Source organism: Lepisma saccharinum, chromosome 13 (assembly GCF_977018435.1).
Source record: "Lepisma saccharinum chromosome 13, izLepSacc3.1, whole genome shotgun sequence".
Lineage (NCBI taxonomy): Eukaryota > Metazoa > Arthropoda > Insecta > Zygentoma > Lepismatidae > Lepisma > Lepisma saccharinum.
Window position 1 is genome coordinate 11,094,559 of NC_139241.1, and position 16,562 is coordinate 11,111,120.

Consider the following 16,562-nt stretch of genomic DNA (forward strand, 5'->3'; position numbering starts at 1 on the left):
ATTTATAATTCTTTTTATTGAGATGAGGGGTTCTGAAGATGGGTGTGGGTGGACATGTCCCCCCCTCCCTTGTACAACCCACGATAATAGTACATATATTCTCAGTGGGGAGTTTTTTACCTTGGTCTCTTGAAAAACATAAAATGAAGCTTACATACACTGCACAACAACTTTTATGTAATGATTGCTGCTATAATGCTATAAGGAGAATAAACAACTTGGTGGTAAGTGCATTGTTGCTTGACTCGCGAGCTGTCCACCCACCCAGTCTATGAAGAAACATAGTGTTAAGAAATAGGATAGCGCATAAATGATTAAATGTATTCACATTTCCGAAAAACTACAAAAGTGTAATTGGGTTATTCTTACAATGATCATTTTGCCCCCAAATTTTACCTTTACTCCCCCTAAATGTAAACTTACAACTCCAGATGGAAAAATGTGCATAAACCATTGATAGGGAGAACATGAAACCATGTCCAGTGTAAGAAACATGAAATTTTCAGAGTAAAAATTGCAGGCTGATTTTCAATGTATCTCTTTATGTTCTTTGCTTGTATTGTATTAATCTCCTAGACATGGTCGCTCTAATAAAGACGGTTATTAGACTCCTCACAAAAAGTTTGGAATATTGTTATATTAGGCAATAAGTGATAGGCAGTAGGCACGGTGGCATATGTCTGCGAAAACACAAGAATGTCCACCAGACATATAGCATGTATTGTTGTGTTCTAAGGCTGTGCCTATCATCTTATGCCTAATATAACAATATTCCAATTTTTTTGTGAGGAGTGTATATTATTATCATCATCGTCGTCATCGCCATTATTAGGGATGGCCATTAACCACGATAAAGGATATCCAGATTTCAAATTATCCATTTCGGATGCAACAGATTATCCGAAAAATTCGAATATCCAGATAATCCAAATATTCGGATAGTATAGGAATGTATATACATAGACACTAGCATTTAACTTACAGTGAAACCCTGATTTTACGTTTTTGTATATCCAGATAATTCGAATATCAGGGCAATTCTGATATCCAAATAGTAAGGTAAACCGGAGTATTAAGGACCACCAAATTGCTATTTCATTGAAGAAATTCATCAGCAGCTGTTCAAGAAAAAACAAACAGGATGCATTCTGGAATGTATATTTTCTACTTTACATTAATGACAACAAACGAGTAGGAATATAATGCAAAGGCAAAAACAACAATGAATTAAAAGATAGGTGGAATGGTCCCAATTGTCCCTTTGCTGGGTAATAAGGACCAGCCAATGGGGTATCAAGGACCGGTCCACTTTTGAATGGTACGTCCTTCTTTTTCGAAACACAATTATCTTGAACTACGTCGCACAAGTCTTGTTTGTTCATTCCAATACCCCACTGAGGAAATAGAATGAAGCACTACTCTAATTGTGATTCTTCTGCAGCTGTTAGTGCAGTAGACGTTCCAGGATGCGCTTTTAACTTCATCTCAGCAGTTCTTTATGGCGTTTTCGCGTGTCTGCCTTTTGGCTGGTTCCGTTTGCTGGTCTTAACTACGCAGCTTACATGCCATTTGTGTGCAGAGTACTATTTACACAAAAAAAAAATCACAGGCAGTGCACACGGCTGGTGCGTCTGCCGCTTCGCATTTCTTTGTGCTTTTACGAAATTCTAGCACACGGACCTTAATACCACGTGGTCCTTAATACCCCAGTTTACCTTACATATTTTGATGATGCATTTGTAGAAAATCCGTAAAGTGAACTAGTATTAAGTTAGCCTGATAAAAACCTGCCTGAAGGTTCGGATAATCTGGATATCTGGATAATCAGGATTATCCCAATATCGCATATCCAGATAATGTGGATTACCGGATAATCTGTATATCCGGATATCGGATTTCTGATATCCGGATAGCATTTTTTACGGATTTGGCCATCCCTAATTATTATTATTATTATACACAAACAAGGAAAATGCATATCAGCAAATAATACTAAATATATAATTATTATTCTCGTTTTCGCAAGTTATAACTCACCAAAACTTTGACTTATCCATATTCCCAACATATCAAGTTGAAGAAGCCGATAATATACCGCCTCTCCACTTTCCAAGTTCATAAACAAGTGATAGATGAAGCTGCCAATCCAGGGGGCCACGCTTCCAATAATGTGACACCATGGAAGGAATTCCATCTGCAGCTCATCCCAAGGCACCATCTGAGGAATGCATGCTAAGATGTAAACAATTGGTATTCCTGCAAGGAGAAACACACCACGTTAAGAAACAGGCAAGAAAAATGTGTACCTACTACCTACACAGCAACATTTAACTTACAGTGAAACCCCGATTTAACGTTACCGAGTTTTACGTATATTAATCTTCACGAACATAAGGTTATACATTATTTACGGGTTTTTGTTTTACCACGTTTTGATATATTTGTTTTTTCACCTCGTTCACCTGGGAAAAGTTAAATCGAGGTTCCTACTTAATAATATGTGTAGCTAAGTATGAAACTGCGAGAATGTCATGCTGATATAGGAGGTTTTGATGGGGATTCAATCCCCCTCCTAAAATATTTTTGAAATAGTAGTACTTCTAATAAATTTTCCAAATTAATCTTTCTTGGTCTACTTCTTTTTATATTGCAATATTTAAATCGCAACATGGAATAGAAGTTTTATATAAAGAACTGCCCGTTTTGAATTTTTTTTACTACCCCCCCCCCCTCCCCCCATGCTCGAAAAGTCCACTAGCTCTCATGGGGTGCAAGGTAAATGAAATGTGTGGGTACAAACACTGTACTATGCAGGGTAGTGGGACTAATTGTTGAGGGTATAGCCCGTCCCGAAAGTTTGAGAAAATTAAAATTTTCGATTCAAAGCAGAAAATAATTCGGGGGAGGGGGCAAACAGGTGAACACAAACTATCTTTAAAATGACCCACGATAGCTAAGATTAAAAATGGTAATTACGAAATATTTTATAGTGTATCCGTGCTCAGATAGACCATCATTGGCGTGCCCAAGGGGGTCATAACCCCCTTTGGTCCAGTATTTCTAAAAACAGAACGTTAAAGGCAGACAAAGACGGCAACATGAGGGCTGGCTACTGAAAAAAATATATATGTAACCCTACCTTTCGAAAATTCTGGACACGCCACTGTAGAACACGGATTATATTTCAAAGGTCTTTGCTCAATTGTAACGTAAGTTAGCCGTGACAATTCTACGAGTTTCGTTCCATGTGATATTTTTTAAAAACTTTAAAATGTACAAAATGTGGGGGGAAACCCGCCCGCCCCCACGTCTAAGGCAACTTTCAGATTGAAGCGACAAGTGGTTGGAGGGTTTCACACCGAAGCGCAAAGCAACACCGCTCGTACTAGTCTGTAAACATACACTCACTACGCATGCGTAGCAATATACGTGCAGTTCTAATTATCTACGAGAAGTTTCATTTGCATTCTCAAGGTTGGTGTTCCATTAGCACTAAATGTTCACTAGTGTGTAACCAAGGAACTCCCCACTGTTTGAAATGAGCAGGCAATTCCGTTAATTAATCACCAAATCATTGACACGCTTGTTTACGTTTACAACAGAGAGACTGAAGTTTCAAGGTCTCACATTCTCGAAACTGACAAACAGTTTTTCAGCACAAAATGAGAATTCTTTTCTATTATTATTAACAAACATTTCTGCTCGGATAATTATGTACTTGATATTACAGATGTAAACACATGTGCTAAAAGAGAATTAAGTTTACTAATTAACGTTATGTATTTATATTTGTATAATTTGTTGACAGCAAGAGTTATGGTTTATCAGAAATCTAGGCAAATGCTGCTTTTGTTATTGGAGCAGCGTGTCAATTTTCAACCAAAATGACACCCTTTAAATCACAAAGTGAATTCGATTCACGTACTCTTGCGATTCTTTTTGATTAGGGCTGAATGTGGTAAAAGTTTCTATCTTCACAATATAATCAATATTTTTCGATAATAAAGAAAACTGCGTACTGATTTCAGACCAGGTAGCTAAGGGACGCGCTCGGTGAGTCCCCCGAAGGAAGCGTAACAACTTTTCCTGAGATTTCGGGCTGTGTGTATGGGGCCGGTGGCCACCCACCATTGTGAGGAAATTGGGGAGCTACGAACAGAGGCGTCTCGTGAACGCATGCGGTGAATGCGGGAACGGTGGGAAAAAGGAAAGCTTGCTCTGCGACGACATTCATGAGCATTTCTACATTCTAATTTCTTCATATAGGAGAAGTATTTATTTTACACGAGAGCGCTGAACTAAGCTTATATTACATTTCTTGGATCTGAAGTGAAAGAAAGTAATAATTCTTTTCCCACAATTGACGCATGCGTCACTTCAGATCCAAGAAATGTAATATAAGCTTAGTTCAGCGCTCTCGTGTAAAATAAATACTTCTCCTATATGAAGAAATTAGAATGTAGAAATGCTCATGAATGTCGTCGCAGAGCAAGCTGTCCTTTTTCCCACAATTGACGCATGCGCAGCATGCCCCGCATGCGTTCACGAGACGCCTCTGGAATGAGTAGCGTTGCCCTGTCCAATAACGACTGAGGGTTCGTCGTGCTGATCGCACGTCACCCTCTAACTGGTTGAATGATCGTCCACCTCTGGTAAGAGTGAGTAGTACCGGCAGTCGGTAGGTAGACACTGGCCCTCATGGATTGTTATGCCATGGGTTATTATTTATTTGGTAAGTAATTATAGGGACATTTAATAACTCAATGTTTTGGAACTCCTTCTATCTCTTATGATCTCTCTCTCTCTCTCTCTCTCTCTCTCTCTCTCTCTCTCTCTTTCTCCCCCTCTCTCTCTTCTCTCCCTCTATGTGTCTGTTTCTCTTTCTTTTTCCTTCTTTCTCTCTGTCTCCCACCATTTCTTCCTATCTCCCTCTCTCTCTCTCACACACACACACACCGTTTTCTCTATTTCCCTCTCTCTCACCTTTTTCTCTATTTCTCCCCTCTCTCACATTTTTTCTCTATTTCCCCCTCTCTCTCTCACCTTTTTGTCTATTTCCCCTCTCTCTCACCTTTTGCTCTATTTCCCTCTCTCTCTCCCTCTCACCTTTTTCTCTATTTCCCTCTCTCTCTCTCACCTTTTGCTCTATTTCCCTATCTCTCTCCCTCTCTCTCTCTCTCTCTCTCTCTCTCTCTCTCTCTCTCTCTCTCACACACCTTTTTATCTATTCCCCCTCTCTCTGTCTTTCTTTTTCTCTTTTAAATTTCTCTCTCTCTCTCTCTTCTGTTTTCTCTCTTTAACTCTCTGTGTATTTCTCTTTCTCCCCTTCTCTTTCCATATTTTTCTCTTTCGTTTTCTGTCTTTCTTTCTCCCTCTCTCTTACTTCTTACTCTTAGATCCTTACTATCTCTCTCTCTCCTCCTCTATCCATATCTTTCTTTCTCTCCTCCTCTATCTATATCTTTCTTTCTCTCCCTCTATTTCTCTTCCTCTCGCCTTTTTACCATTTTCTGCCTCTCTCTCTCTCTCTCTCTCTCTCTCTCTCTCTCTCTCTCTCTCTCTCTGTCTGTCTTTTTTTCTCTCTCTCTTCTTTTTCTCTCCTCTATTTGCTATTTCCCTCTATATTTCTGTCTTCTTTCTCTCTGTGTGTAATTCTGTTTTTACCCTCCCTCTCTCTCTCTCTCTCTCTCTCTCTCTCTCTCTCTCTCTCTCTCTCTCTCTCTGTCTATCCTTTTCCTTCTCTCTGCATGTCTTTTTCTTCTCTCCCTCCTCTATTGATATCTCCATTTCTCTCTCTCTCTCTCTCTCTCTTCTCCCCTCCTCCTCTCTCGTCTCAGAAAATCTCTCTTTCTCTCTTTGTTTTTCTCTTTCTGTCTTCTCTCTCTCTCTCTACTCTTTCCCTCTTAATTCTCTCCATTTCCTTCTCTTTCTCGTTCTGTCTTACTTTCTTTTTCCTACTCTCTATTTGTTTCTCGCTTCTTTTCCCATTGCTGCTAAATATTCAGCGTGTTCTAGCACGGTGCCGCAATTGCAGCTCTAACATGTTTGTTTCTTCCAGGAATCCGTGAGAGATCAGTGCAGTCAGCAAGAAATAATCAGCGCGCGTTTCCTCTTCTTTTTTTTCATATTCTGACGTCACAAGAAGCACTTGACCTTCTCGACTTAGCCAATTTATGTTGAATCTTCTCCAGGCGAGAAGAACCTATATTTATAGACTGAAACTGCGGATGGCTGAGTCAGTGGGCGGCATCATTTCGGAAAAAATAATAAATAGTAACCGTGAGCGACGTCAATAAAATACAGGATGCCCCAATAAAATGCATACTCCCTTTGAATGAGTATAACAGTGCTGATTAAGGTACAGCTCATTTTCAAAATTTAACATAATCTACAGACATGAGTAATTTTCTTTTTCAAACGCCTATTTTCAAACTGATGACCGTCCTTGTCCAGGCACTACTGGAAACCCGAAGGAATGGAATCGAAAACAAAAAAAAATATTTCGTTCCGTGTTTGGGCGCATTCCCGTTCTGGTTGCTTCGATTCGTCGACTCTTGCTGGTTGTGTACCGTAAACTTTATATTTTATGCATCCCTACACAAAAAGTCTAGTGGCGTGAGGTCTGGTGAACGCAGAGGCTATTCTTCTGAACCTCTCCATCCAATCCGTCTCTTCGGCGTATTTCTCCAAGTACCACTCACAAACTTGCACTCTCCGGTCCGGATCATCTACACTGAGAACATGGACTCTTCTTCGAATGTAACTCTTCCAATGCCAGAGCCTCAATGGACGTGTGTGTACATTTTTATTGGACACCTTGTATACAGTAGGCCTACAGTGTAAATAGAACGTGTTTATATTTTTTCAATTAAAGAGTTCATAGGAAGAAGCTTAATGATTTGGGGGTAAATTTTTGTTTGTTGCTTCACCTTATTGTTTACGAATGTAACCTATTTGCCTTGGGAACATCTTATTTGAAGTGTCATTCCGTTAACAAGTTCTGTCATTGTTATTGCTGCTATTATTATCTTTGGTGCGTGGCATGGGAGCCGAAACAACCCCCTCCCCCAAGAATCTTTTCACCCCCTACCCCGACAAGGGGAGAAACATGTTGAAGTTTACAACTTTGATAGCCATTTTAGAGCAGCACATAATCTTCAAATAAATTTTCTCATTATATTTAGTTCTCAAAACTTAGAACTTCACGCATCGGACGAGAAGCTATTTTAGGGACATCATAAGAAACTTCATAATCTTCACCCGAGGACTTAAGGAAAAGGCAATTGCTTTGAACCCCTCCCCCGAAATTAAGAGAAATATGCGTCAGAGCTGACGATACGTTCTCTCCCAGATAATTGGCTGCCGCTCTTTATTTTACCTTCTATTCCTGGCATGTTTTATTTCTCCCTTTCTTTATTTTGTCTTCCCAGTTTCTTTATTTCTCTTTGTATTTATATATTTTTTTCTCTTCCTAGTTTATTTTACTCCTCCTTTTATGGAACTTATTTTATAGATTTATTTCTCTTTATCTTCATATATTTTCCATTATCTTCCAGTTTCTTTAATTTCTCCTTTCATTCCTCTTTCTCTTTTAGTTTCCATTTTCTTCCAAGTTTCTTTTATTTTCTTAATTTTTCATTAAAATTTATCTTTTATTTCACTTCCTCTTTAGTAATTTTCCCTTCTCTTCCTAGTTTCTTTTATATCTACCTTTCTCGAACTTATTTCATTCATTTCTTTATTTTTCTCTTCATTTATTTTCGTTTATTTGTCCCTTTATTTATCTTTTTCTTTATATATTTTCCTTTCTGTTCCTATTTTCTTTTATTTCTCCCTTTCTCGAAATATTTTATTCGTTTCTTAATTTTTCTCTTTATTTATTTTCCTTCCAACTTTATTTTATTTTATTTGTGTCTTTATTTCTCCAATTTATTTTATTCTTCCTTTCTTTTACTTATTTATTTATTTATTTTCCGTTCTATTTTAGTTTCCTTTACTCCTCACGCTTTCCGTCTTTTCTTTATATATTTCCCTCCCTCGCTTCCCAGTTTCTTTTATTTCGCTCTTTCTCTAGTTTTTTCTCTCTCTCTCCCTCTCTCTCTCTCTCTTCCTCTCTCTTTCCTCTTTCTCTCTCTCGACCTTCGTAACGGAGTGATTATCACAACACGCTACGACGCCAGAGATCGCGGGTTCGAAGACCGGCCTGAGAATTAGTGTTATTTTTGAGCGTCCCTTCATCGTATCATCAATTATCCTCATCGTAGCGATTAGCCAAAATTGGCGAAAAAGCGACGCTAAATAACAAAAGTGCAATCAAATATTTTCCCCATGTCTTCTCTGTTACTCTTTCTCTCTGTCCATCTCTTTCTCTGTTCTCTCGATTTCATATATATATATATATATATATATATATATATATATATATATATATATATATATATATATATATATATATATATATATATATATTCAACACTGCGAACGTTCCAATTTTACCACAATCCAATGTCCTGGTGAAGGATGAGTGACGTTAAAATGAGATGGATTTACGAATGCTTCGTGGGGAAAAGAATTGACGGCTGGATCACTGTGTATGTGTAACTATGAATAAATGCAGCAAAAATTCTGACTTTTGTAACTATTTTAAGGGAAAGGAAATGGTATTACCACAAGTTATGATAATATTGTTTGCAGTATATGCATATAATACAGGGTGGCGCACGAAAAACCGACCCGCAGAAGCCCGTATACACGCGTAGCAGCGGGCCTGTTTTTCGTGCGCCACCCTGTACGTATCGTATGTACGTGGAAAGATCACCCCTTACACTATATATGGGAGTGTAAGGGGTTATCTTTCCACGTAGGACACCCAATTGTCAATCTCACTTCCATGTAGTACACCCTGGACTGCATCTTGCAGACTAACGAGGCTCTGGCGTCTGTGTTTTGTCCAGACGAGTATGTGTGCTGCCTCAGCTTTTAATCGAAGTCAGAATGTTTTATTATTTATTTTAATGTTTTAATAAACGACATTACAGTTAATTTAGGTAAGGTAAGGGCTGGACTCCGTATAACATGACGGGTTCAAAATAGTCTTTGAGTGCTGACGCACTCAAAAATCCAAATTCGAATTTAAAAAAATGGAACATACGTACAGGGTGGCGCACGAAAAACAGGCGTGTATACGGGCTTCTGCGGGTCGGTTTTTCGTGCGCCACCCTGTATTATATACATATACTGCAAACAATATTATCATAAAATGTGGTAATACCATTTCCTTTCCCTTAAAATAGTTACAAAAGTCAGAATTTTTGCTGCATTTATTCATAGTTACACAGTGATCCAGCCGTCAATTCTTTTCCCACGAAGCATTCCTAAATCCATCTCATTTTGACGTCACTCATCCTTCACCAGGACATTGGCTTGTGGTAAAATTGGAACGTTCCCAGTGTTGAAAGTTCGCAAATCGCAAGCAAGCAAAAAGGATGGATCATTGTCAAACTATGGACAATCTTTGAGCTGCATTTGTTGACACAAATGAACAATTTAAACACGCCCTGCATACATCACTCAGATTTTTGGTGCTATGTTCACCAAGGATAATAACGAGACGAAATTTGTCAGTCTCGTCTCGCCCCATAATCGAACAAGTTTTGACTCGTTCTCGGCCGTGTCTCGAAATAATAGATAGAAAATATTTTTAAAATACCAATTGAGACTCTCATTGCGTCTGGTAAAACATATGCATCCCGCTTTACTACGTGGGGGAGAGATTGGCATTTGACAGTATTTTCAAAGAGTCTCATCTTATACACTTAGGATTTCTTCCAGGGAGAGGCAAGCAAGGTATTTTTTCCCAAGGTGGTCACATTTCCCCTCATACTAGTGTTGCTCCCTCGAAAGACACTCCTGCAGCTTGAAGCTATCATGGTCTTGCAATAACTAACATACATTGTATGTTACTGTGATTGAAATGAAATTACACTATGTGTAAAATGTATAATTTTCGGTTGACTTTCAGCCCCCTCCCCACACCCCCTTTCCATGCATGCATTGTGTGAGTGTGTACGATTGTTGTGTGTACAGATCAAATGTTTCTTGACTGTGACTAAAAAATTGAAAAAAAGAAACAAACGATTGTCAGTACCTAATTTATTTCGTACGCGACAGTTCATCGTTTGTAAATAACAGTTACGAAAGTGAGCAAATTGAATTATATTCCAATATTATCCACTGCGTAACAACAGTGGTTTGGAACCATCCGGTAGGTGGCTCTAGTAAAAACTGCACACGCCCAGATTACGTGTATTTGATTGGAAGTTTTTCTATCCATGGCAAGTTTCCAAAACCACGTGACTTAATTGGACCAATCAGGTTTTTCTCACTTGACTTGAGGAATCTATCGTAATGAAAAATTTACTCATAAAGCACAGATTACTAAGAAGATGTTCACATTGTTTTAGATTCTGAAAATTTGACCTGGTTTACCGCAACAATTTTGATTTTTTATCTACAAAGGGAAGTAAACTGTCTTTGCCCCCACCCACCAAGTTTTAGTACCTTGCCCCCCCCCCAGCTATGGATCCCAATCGCCGCCACTAATTATATTTTAATTATACATAATAGAAATAAGACACAAAGGGAAGCATGCACGTATAAGTAATGCAAAGACAGATGTCTGACAACTACTTATTTTCCGGCAATTTCTATTTCTATATGAAAAAGTTGGTTTACCAATGGAGATTATTCCACTGCATTGCATTATAAAAATACAACAATGTATAGACCAGAGGTCACCAAACTCATCGAGCTATTCAACATACATGACGAGCTACCAAGTATGGATTAAATTTTTACGATCCTTTGTTGGCTTATCAGAAGTTCAAGATATACAGGGTGAGTGAAAAGTCAGGAACCATAATGTTTTTCACTTCAGCCTATGTTGTCTATATGACATGCTCAATATGTTGACCCTCTTCAGCAAGGCACATGTTCAGACGACGCTCCCAGTTCTTCAGGACACAGGATTGTGGTAGGCGGTACATTCCTTGCAGATGGTGTAGGTCGCAATCTGGATGGAATAAACCATTGCCTGTAGGTGACTCCATAGGTAGTAATCCATTGGTTTGATTGAGGTCAGGGGACCTTGTGGGCCTCGCCGACCTATCCACCTCCCCAGAAACTGGTCATCCAGCCACTGACGTACGATTAATCCATGAGTCCTATGCTTCCTGACGCCGGCCCCCGTGGCGGAGTGGTTAGCACATCACGCTACGACGCCAGGGATCCCGGGTTCGAATCCTGGCATGGATGTTTGTGAGTGTACATTCATCGCTTTCATCATATCATCACTCATCTCCATCTTCGCAAATTAAGGAGCGAAGTAATATAAAGCAACTCAATCAATCTATGGTTTCCAACTTTTGACACCCTGTATAATCATTTTTACACTACTAAGACGCCAGGGGCCTCGGATTCGAATCCCGGCATGAACATGTGTTTTCTTTGTGAGTGTCCCTTCATCAATTTCAATATCATCCTCATCGTCGCCATTAGCCAAAAGTGGAAGAAAAGGGGCGCTAAATGACAAAAATAAAATAAAATCGCATAAAATTATTATTTTTAATTTCTCTGTAACATACAGAGGCTGTCGTTTCTTAAAGAGAGTTCAAAACATGTAAATACTTTTCTGAAAAACACAGTAAAATTTAAAAACTTGACCCTAATCATTATTATCTTGCTTCTTGCCATGTTAATGAGAAGGATGTCATTCATTAAATATTGTGGATGAAAATGAATTTTACTTTCATCCACAATATTTGTTAGGTTGGATGAATAGGTTGTCACAAATATTGGAACAAGTTGTCCAGATGTTCATCTATCAGCAAAAGCAGATCTTTCTCTCAAAGTTTCGCTCAAATATTGCCGCTCTTCTGAAGTCAATTCTAATTAAACCCTACTGGAAATGACCCTGTAAGATGAGGTACCGGTAGCTCGGGATCGACGGTTGGCAATTCCTGGTTGATTGAGGTATAAAATAATGTATACATACATGGGGTGAAAGTAAAGAAAAAAAAATAAACATTGTTTCCCGGAGCATGTGGTTTTCTTCCGTTTAATGGTTTCCAATTTATGAGAGCCCCTGCTGTTAGATGCTGACGTAGTAAGTCGCTTGTGAGGCCGTCTGTCTTCTGAATCTCTTGAGAGGAGACCTCTATCGGTCATATTTGGAAGTTTGTTCTGTGCATCGAGTAGTCTGTTACTGTCACAGATTGCTCTTGAAGTAAAAACCTAAATATTTGCACAAGTAACAAGGTCAAATGGTACTTGATCTTCGAATGCAAGACAAGCGACTGCCTTACAACTTGGAAGTGCTCTCGAGCCACGAATCCAATTGACGTCATTGAATTGCCTTGGAAAGAAAACCGATCCATATAAAGTACTTCGAAAGTCGCCATATTTTCCATATTTGTTCTTGAAAAGAACCAATCTTTCTGTCAGCAATGTTATCAGGGAATAGGCCTATGTAAAAATATCTTGGTGTTGAGTGCTCGAAGTGGAAAGGGATGTGGGGATTCTATCCCCCTCCAGGTGAATTTCTGCACCCTTTCACCTGCTTTACTCTTACCATATTAAACAATAGAGGGACGGTGTTGAACTTAGGATATTTCCCCCACCTATTTCGGAGGCTAGAACAGACATATCCTCGCCTAACAGTTTGCACTGCAAGGGCTGTTATATATTTGCACACTGAGACACAGAGTATTACATAAATGTCAAAATGCAGACAAATGTATTTGCACTGAGTGAGTTTTTGTTTCAAGTCCACTTTATGCACAGTAAGGCCAATCGAGACTGGACCTACACTTTAATGTGGGATCCGAACCACTTGCACCTCCACCGGGTATCGAACCCGGGACCGCTTGATTACAAGGCGACGACGTTACCACTATGCCAACGGGCGTATAACATCTTTATATTCATACATGTCATATTTAATTATTTATTTCACACATGGTTTAACTGTCGATGTGAGAAATTGTAGCCTTGAGGCAAGGTATAGTGGAACCACGAGCAAAACAAGCTGCGCAGACCCGCGACTCCTGTGCACCGTACCCTCGCGAGTAGGGGAGGGGGAGAGTTGACCATGCTTCCTTATGGCCCGAGGTGGAGGGAAGAAGGGAAAGCTGCGCGGGGACTTTTCGTCCCAAGGTTTTTTCCCTTGTGGTCGGTCTAGATAGGGGGTGGGGAGGCGTTTGATCAAGTCACATGGCTTTTTGATTTTGCCTCGCTTTTTGTTACTTTTCGCTAATTGCGACGAACAGTGATTTATCAACACACCCACAACACCCCCTAACCTCCCTCATTTCCTGAACATCCCTTAATATTTTCATAAAAGGTAAAGTTTCCCGTGCATACAGCACCGTGCCATGAAGGCACATTTAGGGGATGTGGGATTAGAGGACCCACATATTCTCGACCTCGGCCATTTTGGAGGTGATATGATCATCTCAACCGGCCACCAGAGTTGCCCCCAGATACCCATTGCTTTGAGGCTGGGTGAGCCCCAGAGCTGCTTTACGCGGGGACACAAGGCAGGAAAAATCCCGACCTTTGATCATCCATCCCGGAAATCGAATCCGGGTCTCCCGCGTGGCAGTCAGACGCCCTACCGACTAGACCACCGCTGCTCAAAATTTTTCATAAAGGCTTAATTTAGGTTAATTTTGTCTCTAAATGCGAACTTACACCAATCAAATGAAAACTCCTGGCGACGATGAATGAATTTGATGAAGAGAGACAAAGAGGTTGGGAATTTAACCTGGAACTTTCCGTAGCAACTATAGCTCGACCACAAGGAAAAAAACCTTCTGTCAAAAGCGTTCGCGCATCTCCCCTTTCGTTATCGGTGCTCTGGTCAGTGTTGCCAGGTCAGACTTGAAAAAAAATCGAGAGATTGTTCCTTGGGAAACCAGAAGATCTGCTACAAAATCCGATGATCTATGTAATAGTAGCGGATGAACGACGTTCTCGGGGGCGGCATAGGCGTGCGCACTGGGGGGCAAGGGGAGTTCCGCAGATTTTTTCCAGAGAGGAGGAAACAATGTATTTTTATCAGGCGGGTGAACGAGAAATATTACCCCGTAATAATGTTGCCCTCTCAGAAAACACCACTTGAGTTTGAAATTATCACGTTCCTACATCCCTATTATAATAATGGATGTAAATTACTGACTGAAATCAACTCATACGTCTGAAATAATAGGTACTTTTATGTCAACATTCATTTTCCAGAAGAGGAGGGGGTGGCGACCATCCTTGCACTTCCTTCTGGAAGTCCATGCCACTATATAATTTTGTAGAAAATTAAGTATTTAAGTATAGAATAGTATATTTAGGATAGAAAACTAACTATTTTCAAGCCGATGAAAGTTCCAAGCAACTACGGGGGAGGGGGTGCATTATTTCCTTTGTAATTGAACTATGCCGCTTCGTTCTCTAGCAAATTTCTTGTTATTAACACTCACATCCTTTATTCGTCAGTTATGCTGCCTCTATGTTGCTGCATTTAATATATAATTATATACATACACACACACACACACACACACACACACACACACACACACACACACACATACATACACGTATAAAATAATTTGTCCACGCTACGAAGTCAGTGTTTCTACCTAGTAAGGCAAGGACGTTTCACTGTGTTTGTGTCACTTCATTCATTTCATCAGTTTTTCATTCATCCATATTGTCGTACTTACCCGTAGAGGCACAAAAGCGACGTAAAATAACTAAAATTGAAATAGATTTTCGGGCGGGATAAAATACGGCCATCTAAAAATAGTAATGTAGTAATAGTAATAAAATAATAATAATGTCCTAGCACAATTGAGTATCGTTTGGCATAATTTCACAGTTCAAACAGCACTTTTCATGGCTGAGTGGAGTTCCACTCTACATCTCCCCTCCATGTTCAAGTAAGATGAGCTGGAAACGTGTTTATGAGCAGGCTGTTGGAGGTTCCATGGCAATAGTTTATTAAGGAATCCTCCCGAGAAATCAATAGGTCTGGCAAAATGACGTGAGCCGCGCTGAAGGCTCCTTCCCCATGTCCTTTCCCCACCCGCCGGCGCGATGAGGTACTGCGCAGGTTTCTTTCCTTGTGGTTCCACTATAGCAAGATCATGATTGGACAATTCAAACGGCTTCGGTCAAGTACAGGGTGATTCACATAAAACTAACAGATTTCATTCAAGTTTTATTTGAATATGAATACATCGTAATGCTCGTGTTAGTCTCACATAATGCAGAACTTCTGGGAGATTCATATACTCACAAGAGAGTGCGCAGCTGTGAAGAATTTGGTAGCTCTCGTCGTCATATTGTCACAGTTCAGTACACGCTACGAATTGTCATGGTGCTTGTTGAGAAATTGAATGACATAGAGCTGTGTCAAGGCTATTTTCAACAGGATGACTCCACGTGCATGTACCAAATGAGTCCTTCGCGCTGATCCAATGACCGCATACTTTCCTAAAACTTATGGCCACCGAGATTACCTGACTTGAACCCCACTTCGACATCTTCCAGAAAAGTGCACTTTACACGCTCTCTGACATTTGACGGATTGAAAAAGAGCATTACACACGATATCGCCGGTATTGACAACAGCATACCCGAACGAGCAACCAGAAACAAGGAACGACGTGTACATCTGTGCCTTCACGAGGGAGTGGAGGATATTTTCAGCATGTAACGTAAAGTTTATTAAACTCACATATTTATGTTAGATGTAAGAACTTGTTGCTAGTTTTATTCTTGTTCGCATACATGTATAATGAAATGTGTCAGTTTTTATATGAATCACCCTGTATAAGCAGCAAGTTAATAAAATACGAAAGCTTAACAATGTTGTAACTCAATTTTGCAAAGGAGTTAAGTTATTAAGTAATAATAATATTGTTAGGCTGTGATGAAAACCGATTTAAAATTACACACGAATATCAGTTCACCATACGTGCATTTCATTAGAATGATATTTCTGTCGTCTACTGCAGTTGAATTTTTCGCCTCTTCTTATAAGTTGCCAGACGGGTGCAGAGGGCAGACGCCCGCACCACAGACGGGTATTTCTCCTTTACTCTTTCCCCAGTCAAAAATGAGATAATTTTGGTAATTTATGTTTACTGACCATGTGGATTTTATTGTGATATTTAGAAGTATCGTAAAGATTCTGCCTTTATGATACTTCACAACTTACTACACAATATATTCTCGCCCTTCTGTCCTTAATGCTTAGAGAAAGGGTTTTTCGAGAATTGCAAATATCACGGATTGGATTTACAGAGGTTTAGTAGCGCGAAATACAGCAAAAAACCTTTATTTCCACTAAATATATCGAATATCCTTGAACGCAATTAATAAAATATTATCTTTTATTTATAAATGTGAAATACTTGGAATGAGCGAAATAACTTAAATTCCTTGGAATAAGATATTAAAGCGAAAGTATTTGGAATGAGTGAAATAAAGCGAAAATCTTCGTAAGC

General features: G+C 39.5%; 1 protein-coding gene across 2 annotated transcripts in view; it reads right to left on the reverse strand.

Moving 5' to 3' along the window:
* Positions 1–16,562, reverse strand: part of LOC145997172 (progestin and adipoQ receptor family member 4) — a 146,399-nt gene that overhangs the window by 13,146 nt on the left and 116,691 nt on the right. For both annotated transcript variants that reach the window (XR_014442871.1, XM_083133860.1), the window contains exon 2: positions 2,038–2,256. Coding sequence is in view for 1 of the 2 variants with exons in the window: in XM_083133860.1 (XP_082989986.1) it covers positions 2,038–2,256 (219 nt within the window). In the remaining variant the exon portion in view is untranslated. The remainder of the gene's footprint in view (positions 1–2,037; positions 2,257–16,562) is intronic.